The sequence below is a fragment of the Chaetodon trifascialis genome, chromosome 22 (assembly GCF_039877785.1).
Source record: "Chaetodon trifascialis isolate fChaTrf1 chromosome 22, fChaTrf1.hap1, whole genome shotgun sequence".
In the NCBI taxonomy this organism is placed as follows: domain Eukaryota; kingdom Metazoa; phylum Chordata; class Actinopteri; order Chaetodontiformes; family Chaetodontidae; genus Chaetodon; species Chaetodon trifascialis.
In genome coordinates, this window is record NC_092077.1 from 16741231 (window position 1) to 16751736 (window position 10506).

Genomic DNA, 10506 nt, shown 5'->3' on the forward strand with positions numbered 1-10506 from the left:
GGTATTGTCACAACCGAGTGACGGCTCACCGGGTTGGATTGATTTCTTCATTGTGTTCTTGTTGATCAAAGTCTTTAGCGTGAATTCAAGTCAAACCAAAATGAGCTATTTCTATATTCACTTTGCAGGCTTTGATTTAATCCTGATCCACAGCTCGGATCAGACTTCTGAAGAGATGACAGCTCGCATCTGCTCATTGATGTGACGCATATAAGATGTCAATAACTGAAAGATATCACGCTTTCTTTATATCTTTGCTTGTTCCACTGAATCATTTATTATTTCAGGCAGATATGTTTTGTTGTCACAGGTGAAGGATAAAATCAGAAAGGTCATTTCCAGGCGCAGTGTTAATGGATAAGATATTTTGATGCACAGTCGAGAGCTTGACCCGGTCACTTGAGCAGGACTTCTCATCAGTGCCTCACCTGTGAGAGGCACGAGCCTTTGTGAAAGACAACAAAGAGATCTGGCTTGCCTGATTTCATAAGGAGGATGAGGATGATGAGATGCGTGGAGAGGAAGAGATGAGAGCACCTCTCTGTCCTTTTGTGATTCAGTGTCCAGCTGGGTCCACTCCTCTTCAGTACATCACATGGAGTGGGTGGATGATGTTCATAGAAATGGATGACAAAAGCAGAGGGATGTGTGTCTTTGTGAGTATGCAGAGAGATTACGTGAGGCTTCAAATGACCAGATCTGTCCTGCTTTGTTGGCTCCTCCATCCAGCACTCTGCCCGCAGCACAATAGTGGAGAGTCTGGTGAATTGCAAATGAACACCTGGTTAAAGGAAAAGCTCAACATACAGATAAACACGCTTATTCACTTTCTCGCTGAGAGTTCGATGTTAATACCTCTCATATGTCAGTCAGTGCATTAAGTATGGATTTAGGATCAGCGGGTGATTATCTTAGATTAGCATAAAGTCTGGAAGCAAGGGCTGACTTTGTGGTTTAAGAGTAACATGCTGAACATATTTTGGGAGAACAGCCAGATGCAGGTGTTTTTACATTTGTGTACAAACTAAACAAGATAAAACATGTTAATTAGTGAGCTTTAGCTGTGCTGGAAGGTGTTTATGTGAACTTAGCTGTTGCCCCCTGCTTCTACTAGCTATTTAAGCTAGGTTAATCACCTCATAAAGGCTAGCTGTCTCCCACTGCTTCCACTAGCTGTTTAAGCTAGGCCAATCACCTCTTAAACTTTGGAGCGAGCCAGGCTAGCTGTTTCCCCCTGCTTCCACTAGCCGTTTAAGCTAGGCTAATCACCTCTTAAACTTTGGAGCGAACAGGGCTAGCTGTTTCCCCCTGCTTCCACTAGCCGTTTAAGCTAGGCTAATCACCTCATAAAGGCTAGCTGTCTCCCACTGCTTCCACTAGCTATTTAAGCTAGGCTAATCACCTCATAAAGGCTAGCTGTCTCCCACTGCTTCCACTAGCTGTTTAAGCTAGGCTAATCACCTCTTAAACTTTGGAGCGAGCCAGGCTAGCTGTTTCCTCCTGCTTCCACTAGCCGTTTAAGCTAGGCTAATCACCTCTTAAACTTTGGAGCGAACAGGGCTAGCTGTTTCCCCCCTGCTTCCACTAGCTGTTTAATCTAGGCTAATCACCTCATAAGGGCTAGCTGTTTCCCCCGCTTCCACTAGCTGTTTAAGCTAGGCTAATCACCTCATAAGGGCTAGCTGTTTCCCCCTGCTTCCACTAGCCGTTTAAGCTAGGTTAATCACCTCTTAAACTTTGGAGCGAGCCAGGCTAGCTGTTAGCCTGTTTCCACTCTACAGTATATGCTAAGCTAAGCTAAGAAAATCAGCTGCTGGCTCTAGCTTTGTACTTCATGCACAGGCGAGAGTGATATCCATGTTCTCATTTCACTCTTTTAAGGGAATAAGCACATTTCCAACTATATCCAAGTATTTAGGATGCACAGTATGAGGCATTAACATTATCTTATTAATTTCTGCCATTACATATTACTGCATTTGGAATATCTCCTGTCATTTGTGGGGTGGGCACCATTGTCTGATCTCAAAAAGTACACTTTTATTATTGACTAGGTGAATTTCACTCTACAGAAAAATTGTGATGGTTAAGCTGGGCAAAAAAGAAGTTTCCATCTCTTTTTTCTGAGCCTGGAGCAACCATGAAGACATGATTTAAGCAGCTTTAAAACTCCTTCTTACTTTTCTTTCTTTTCCCCAAACTTTGAGAAGTTACTGCTCCTAAATCTGCATTAAAATTGCACATCCACTGGGCAATTAAGCACACAGCTAATGGCCTGAGCTGGCTTAGCTGTGGGCACGCGCTAAACTGGGAGCACTGGATATTTTTAGACATTTTTATTCTCTTCAGAGAGAATCACCAAGCCCGGCCACGGTGCCAATTGCATTCAATCAATATCAAACATAGCCTGAGAATAAAAGGGATGCATACTGTAGCAGCGGTATTGGAAATGAAGTCTATAAGCTGCCGGCGTAATGGTGACGAAATATGTGAAACATGCTTCTGTTCATCGGCCTCTCATACTTTATCTGGTGAGACGGCAAATCTCCTGGCAGCTGAGATTTGTGTTTCACCTGAACCATTCGATTCTCTTTGATTGCTTCATTAATTAAATCAATCCAGCCTCTAATTCTTGGCTCGAGGCCATTATTACTGATCTTAATAGAGACGGGGACTATCAGGGCTGCATGGGCTCAAGAGAAAATAATGAGAGCTGATGATCGAGTGATATATTAAGCCCTGCTGTACAGTCTAGTGTGGTTACCAAATAAGTATCCTCTAGCAAGCTTTTGCATTTAAAATGCCTCCTGTGTTTGAGAGGCGCCGGCCATCTGCCAGATTGTTTTTTTGTTCACAGAACGCCAGATAAAGTTGTGAAGGTCGATGTGCTGTGAGGTCTGGGAGGCGACGGCATGCATGCTGAGGAGCTGCCTCTTAGCCTCACAATGGGACTGAGAGGGAGGGAGGAGGAGAGGAAGAAAAGGAGGACAGGGCGAGAGAAGGCAGGGAGAGGGGAAGTTGGTAGATTACAATAACCAGATTAAGACGGGCAGCGGGAGAGAAGAGAGAAATGAGCAAAACAGTTTGAGCAGGAATGAACGCTGATATGAAAATGCATATGAATATGGAGCAGAGAGCAGAGATGGAGGTGCTGCCTGGAGGGAGCATCAAAGACCTCAAAGTGCCAAGATACTTGTCTGCTGCTGGGGAATTTGGATACACATCTGCAAAAGCTTCTGACAGAACCTCCCCTCCTCTGCTTTTTTACCCTCCCTTTTTCCCCATCTACCTCACGTATCATAGATGATGTCGACTTGACAGCGAGGCACCTGTGGCAATTCATCTGTGGATCAGCAGCCACGTGGTGTCTCTTTCTCTGTTCGCCTGCCATTAGCTTTCCCAGGCTCGGCTAACAAGCTCCTGGGTGCTTTGTTCTGAATGTACAAGGAGCGGGGAGCTTGGCTTGGGGTTCAAAGGAACCCCATAGCCAGAGAGCAACATCAACCAGCTGGTAGGGATACAGAGGGTGAAAGTTGTCTGGCTGCTCCTCCAGCGTGAACTTGGATGTGTTAATCCATGTGCTTAGAGAGCCAGAGAACTTCTCATGTGGAGTCTAAATCCCCGGCCCTGACTAAATCCTGAGGCTTTGTTATAGCCGTCCACCTTCACCGTCATTTTGTAATACTTTCAAAATTGGTTTCCTCCTTTGCAGTCACTGTGAGCGTAATGTAGAAGACTGCGAGACTTTTACCGTCTCAAAAGTGTTATGTTGATGCGGGCTTGCACATTTGCATTGGGATGAGACGCCTTGATTACAATGATCAAAATATTCAGTGCAGTGATGGAGGCTTAACTTTCCCATGTTGATAGTGACTCCCAACTGTGAACTGAAGACTGCTGTCCAGAGAGAGTGGAGCGAAGCAGGACTACATTTCCCTGTTGTCTCAAGTGACAAATATGTTTGCTTTGTTTTTAAGATGCTCTGCCAAAGAAGATGTATTTGAGCGCTGAAGTCGATTCTTGACCTTTGAGAGCAGCATTTGCAGGAAACGTTCAAAGGTCCACAGACAGACTGTTATGATGTTTTGTTTTGTTTTCCTCTTGACTGTGTGCAACCACCAACAAGCTCTACTAACAAAAAAAATGTAATGTAAATGTAAGATGTTGGACCATAAGGATGTCGGTAATGTGTCTCAAATCATAGAAGCAAATTACCCACTTAACATGCAGGTAAAGAAAGGAAATCATGTTGAGGCTGGCAGGAATTCTTTTGTCTATCCTGTATAATTTCTCAAACTAAATATGTATATTTTTAGGCTTTTTTGATAGTTAACAGTAAGATAATTGCGTTTTTTTCATCAAACCCTGCCTTGCTCCTCCTCCGCCAGGCCACAGTTGCAGCCTTCGCAGCCAGCGAAGGTCACTCCCACCCACGGGTGGTGGAGCTGCCTAAGACGGAGGAAGGGCTGGGCTTCAACGTGATGGGCGGCAAGGAGCAGAACTCACCTATCTACATCTCCCGCATCATCCCCGGAGGCGTGGCTGAGAGGCACGGCGGCCTAAAGCGAGGGGATCAGCTGCTGTCTGTCAACGGCGTGGTAGGTCGAGCCAGTCTCACATTCTGATACGCCGCACAGAGACGGAGTCTTGATATATGGATTGGAGGCAGAGCACTGATAAGCTTTTCTGCCCTTATTTATTATTTAAGCGTGCCTCCAAAATATATCCTCAATTCCAATAAGGAGGAGTGTTTGATTTCCAGTTTGATATGTGAGTCAACAGTCAGGAGCGCTATTGAGATCAAAGTGCTGCACATGTCTTGAGGAAGGAGCAGAAACACTTCTTCAACCACTCGAGAGACCTGAATTACACCGACTAAGCCTGCTCATTTTCACGTAATATCACGGGGTATTAAAAATGAAGGAAGTACTCCTTCTTCCCCAAGACGAGTTGCTATTTTTAAGAATATATTCAAATCAGCCTCCTTCAAAAAGTCCACTCTTTCTCTCTGTCTCTCGACCTCCCGCAGAGTGTGGAAGGCGAGCACCACGAGAAAGCGGTGGAGCTGCTGAAGGCGGCCAAGGACAGCGTGAAGCTGGTGGTTCGCTACACTCCCAAAGTGCTGGAGGAGATGGAGGCTCGCTTTGAGAAGCTCCGCACGGCCCGGCGGCGCCAGCAGCAGCAGCTCCTCATGCAGCAGCAGCAGCAGCAGAACCTGACCTCTCAGCAGAACCACATGTCGTAGGTGAGGCGCTTCATTGCTTTAAGGGTGAGGGGTGACTGGAGGCGGGACACCAGGAGCCAGCACCAAAGAAGAAGAGGATGAATGAAGGCCAGTCTCAACTTTTAATTGGCTGGGACGCACTGGAAGAACGTGCTTGTTTCATCATATGGTGCTTTACATTCACGCAGCTCCATACGTTTAAGTTAAGAAGTTGGTCAACTGCAATTAACACCTCAAATTTTAAGCCTGAAAACTTCAAAACAGTCACATGTGCTTATATCTGGGTGCACTGAGGCTACAGGACACACTCATCTTAGCTTAGCACAGAAAAAAACAAAATCCACTGGCACCTCTAAAGCACACTTAGCGGTTAGCTTAGCTTAAGACTGAAAGTAGTGGAAAACAGCTAGCTGGGTCCAGAATCAGAAATGTAAAAATGACTGTTTTCTGGGGATTTTCTGTTCGCCACAAAATACTTACAGCACAGAAATCCCCAGAAATCTGTTAATCTGTACACAAACCAAAGTGGGCTTTGAGCTTTAGAGGTGTTGATTGGTGGATTTTTAGCTGTTTTCCCATGCTTTCAGTCATTATGCTAAGCTAAGCTAACTGAGAGAAAGGGAATAAGTGCATTTCCCACCATAGCAGCAATCATGATGACTTTAAAATGATTTTAAAGTCGGCAATAACAAACAACAGATTTGCTGTTTTTGTTTTGTTTTTTTAGTAAAACAATAACTGATCTAGAAACTCAAAATTCACAGTATGGCACTGCCTCCCATGGCTTTATTTTGGCTTGGGGTCCGGGTCTAAGCAGCTGAGCCTGAACTGGACTGAGGTCAAGTGGAGATGAGCGCAGATTATCTTTGAGCTTCAACATGGACTTTTGGATCTGAAGTGTGTGCTATTTTAGGACTGCAGGAATGCAGTAAAACAAATGAAAAGGGGAGAGTGGATGCAGATTTCCACATTCAGCATTTATCATTCTGCCGTCTTTTGCATCTATTTTTGACTCCAGCTGATTACGAAGTGCTTTGTAATTCATAAGAGTGCTCAGTCGCTGAAAGTGTAAAAACTACCATCGCGCAAGCACAGAGCAAAGGAATATAGATGGAGGGAGGTGACATGGAAGCAGGCTCAACTCTCCTTTTGAGTTTACATTCGCTGTGCTCTGCTTTGCCACGCAGCTGCTTTTATTGGCCCGTGTGCAGGTAGCAGGCATTTACCCATCAGCACGAAGCCTCATACCTCAGCGGCGTATTTTGCAAATGTAGCTGCCAGTATCTTCTGTGCAGACGTCGCTGCTCCTGCTGTGTTCTGCCAGTGGTTCTGCTGTACGGGCTGTAAATTATTCAAGCTTAAAACGATTACATCTGTGGCTCATGCTCTGCAGGTACGCGGATAAGCAGATGCAGCCTGCAATGCTGTTACTTGGAAGCTACAGCTGGATGGAGGGTCTGCATACTTTTAGACAATATTTATGCACTCCAAATTTAGAACAAAGCTCTGCCAGTCACACTGAACCATATTTTCAGTGTGTGAAAATAACTTAAAGGCAAGAAGAAACTTTTCAGACAGTCATCACACAAGCTAAATCAGATCATGCTACGGTTAATTCGGCCCAGGCCTCTCGAATTATTCCCTGACGTACTGCAGGCGGGCATGTGGCCAAGATCTCTGTGGCACTGCCCGTTTGATGCTAAATCCCTCAAGCATATCTCTTGTCTTGGGCTTGGCACAGTGCAGCTTGGGAAGGTATTTAGGAGCTTGTAACAGTGTGTTGTGGTGGATCGACAGACAGGGAACCGAACAGGGATCGTGTTTTATCAATGCCGCCATGCTGACCGCAGAGATTTGCTGTGGCGGCCAAGAGACTGCCGACCAAGTGACACACACAGGCAGACAGGACTGCGACATAAACAACTGGTTTGCCTGGAATTTGTCTCTGTCGCATGCACAAACATCGCACAACTAGCTGGAGCGAGATCTGAGCTCCTGATCGATAATTAGTTAGCGAAAATTTACTGCTGTCGTCAGAGCCTGTGCGGTGGGTATAACTCTGAGTTTTGTTGTATTGTGGTTCGCAGGGTTTGTCTTCCAGCAGTTTATTGCGAGGCAGCAGCAATAGCATCAACACAGCCTGCCTGTGATTGTAGCAAAGACAAAGCATTCGCAGGGTCTCTCATGCAACACAATGAACCGAGTCACTGAATGCGCCATGCTAGCCACCATTGTCTCTGCACTGCCACACACACGCCTTCACAAACCTCGCTTCTAATTAGCAGATTTCTACATGAGAATTCATCACACTTTATATCTCCAAAACGTACGAACGTCTTGTTTCCCTTCCCAGGGAAAGGTCAAAAGGGAAAAGAGGAAGTAAAGCTACCAGACGTGCTACAAGTACACTCAATTGTTATACTTCCTGTTGAAAAAAGTGTATAAACTGCACCTGAAAATATGTTTTCTTGCATAAAAACACGTTAGCAATAGTGGAGGAAGTGTAAGAAAATTAGGACACGTAGCACCAAAAGTAGCCTTTCAAATTAAAAGTCCAGCACGAGCACACACCTGCAGGCCCAATACTCAGGTGAAGACACACATCTAATTGGTGCAGGGAGGTCCTCTTCAACGTGGGTAAGCAGTGGACCGCCTCTGTAATCTCTTCTGATGTTGCTTTATGTGTGGTGATACATGGCGAGCTATGTTTTTTAATTAAGGATTAAGCTTTCTTGTATTCAGGATGACATTTGAGTAGTGTGATGGCATAAAGCGAGGTTTTAGCGTTGGCAGGCCTGATATGCATACACGCCCAGAACAGAGTAATCTATTGTACGTGGGGAACTTAAAAAGTTTGTGATAATGGATTTACAAGGATTTGAAGCTGTTATGAGACCAAAGCAGCAATTAAAAGCTCTAATCGTGTAGTAAAATCATCAGGCAGTACAGAATTAGCTTGATAAGAGTGAATAAAACATCCAGTCTCAACTGGCTGCGAGCTCTGAGGCATTGCTCTCAGTCTCTTCCTCTTTGTTTATGTTCGGCAGGTTGTTCCAAAAGAAGAAGAAGTGAAGGAGAGCGAGGAAAGGTGGATCTCAAAGACCGTCTGTTTGTGTTGAGGATCCCAAAGGAATCTTCTCCGTTGTGGAGGGAACCAAGCAGAAGACTCTTTCACTCTCTCCCTTCCAGTGTACCACCGATTACTGAGCAAAAACAAAGAGAGAGCCGTCTGTCCTAAAATTGGTGCTTTGAAAAACAAGTATGAGGGAGGCTCGCACTGAAAGTCGTCCATTTTAACTTTGTATTCCCTTTTATAAGTTGTTCTCCCCCGGTCGTGACTCTTACTTGATCTCCCCTCAGTTGTGTTTTTGTTGTTTCGTTCCTCCATTTTCGGTTGCTTACAGGCGTCCATCGCACCGTGGCACCTTTGCCATTTTGTCATAGATATCATTTGTACAGTGGTGTTTCTATTGATTCCTCAACTGGTGCTTGTGTCTCTGTATGAATGACCATTGGTTTCTTTTCTTGTGTCAGACTCGTCCTGTTTTGGATAAACGTGAACTCTTTTTTACCTTCTATATTGTAGCAGGAAAGATTTTGTATCTTGTAGGTTTAGCAATAACACGCATCCTTCGGTTTTTACGTTTCACCACTAAATTCATGATCGGACACATGCATATATACAGAGTTTATGGCGTAGGTGCAAATGTAAATCACTGTAAAGCAAACTGGGTCTTATGTACTGTAAGGCAGCTTCTTCGTCCAAATCCTCTGTGCCATTTAAAGAGATTATTGATTTACAGGTGGCATGAGCAATTAATGTGCAATAACTGCGTTAATTAACAGACTTTGTAAGCTACTCCCGACTGAAATTTATGGAGAAAATATATGTAACCAAGAGATTTTAACAAATCAGCCCTCAGAAATGAGGAAGCAGACTAACAGAATGTCACCAGTTTCCATTGGGAATTAAAATATGCTAGAATTATGTTTATTTTCCAGACGTGTCTATTTTATAGTTTATGAGATCAGAGATTTATCATAAAGTTTTATTGTTCCTTTTAAATATTATGTATTCTTTCTAAGATTATTATTTAAAATCGATTCATTGTATAACAGCTGGATATTAGCACATAGTAGATTTCCTCCCTGCGTTTCTGTTCTGACAATCATTTCCCCGCCGCCAGTTTATTCTTCTGTCATCTCCATCGTTGGTGCTAAGCGCTCCTCCTTTTGTTTGCACTGCAGATCACTTCCTCGTTTTTCATTCCCCGTAGGTGGCGCTATTTTCCTTGTTTGTTCCAGGCTTCACCGCTTAGGCTGCTTCGTCTTTATCCCAAACAAATCCAAAACATTAAGATGCATCACTTCCCTTTTTTTGCCCCCGGAGAGAGGAGAGCCAATCCAGACGCTGCATGCTCAGAACAGCGAATGAAAAGCTGTGATGAAGTTTTAAAGTTTGCATTGTCACGAAAATGTTGCATCTTGGATTTAATGACTGAAAGTGAGGATTTCATTTTCACCTTGGATCCTTTCTGATCTGCGTCACATCTAAATGCACAAGTCCGGCAGAGCAACTTTCTTCTTCTACATGCAGAACGCGTGCCACGCTGCCACATGTTGCCATTTCCTAAATAACCCGTTAGCGCCGAGGCCACTTAATGCCAAAGCTTTTGCATTGGGTCGCCTCCGTGCTCAGGTTGTACAAAACACTCCAACAGATCCCTTTTTGTATCTTTAAATCACAGGTACTCTTTCTTAATTGACTTACATTTTTGAAGCTGATGGTCCCGTACTTACCGTGAAGATTCAAAAAAAGACAACAAACTGTTGATATGCAATTGTTATACATACTATATTTGTATAAATAAATCTATGTGCTTGTGTACAGTGAACACCGTGTCGACCCTTTTTCTTTATGCAATCATTCAGTAGTTAGCAGACTGTGAACAGGAGCAACTGTGTTATCATTCTGACACCCAGAGAGGCACTGATTCGTTAATTATGAGTAATTATTTAAAAAAAATAAATAAAAATTTGCAAAAATCTAGATGTACTCCACTCAGGTTGATAAATTCCCCAGAAGAATATAGTTGTATGTAGCATAAATGAAGCCCTGCTGTAGAAGTAGTACACATTTTACAGCCAAAACTTCATTTCTCTTAACAAGGACACTTCACTGATCGCCTCAGTGAGGTAAAACTATGAACACTATGAGATCACTGAGACCGCCCTGTGATTTAAACCTTTACCTGTCACCTCAGGACATCTGCCATGTCTCC

At 43.9% G+C, this 10506-nt stretch overlaps 1 protein-coding gene across 2 annotated transcripts in view; it reads left to right on the forward strand.

Annotated features, from left to right (window-relative positions):
- Positions 1-10119, forward strand: part of lin7a (lin-7 homolog A (C. elegans)) — a 33469-nt gene extending 23350 nt beyond the window's left edge. Inside the window, exons 4-6 of one of the 2 annotated variants that reach the window (XM_070991990.1) lie at positions 4389-4598; positions 5030-5245; positions 8272-10119. In XM_070991990.1, coding sequence (XP_070848091.1) covers positions 4389-4598; positions 5030-5245 — 426 coding nt within the window. In that variant the 3' untranslated portion in view covers positions 8272-10119. The remainder of the gene's footprint in view (positions 1-4388; positions 4599-5029; positions 5246-8271) is intronic. The other variant, XM_070991989.1, reaches the window with a different exon arrangement.
- The last annotated feature ends 387 nt before the right edge of the window (positions 10120-10506 follow it).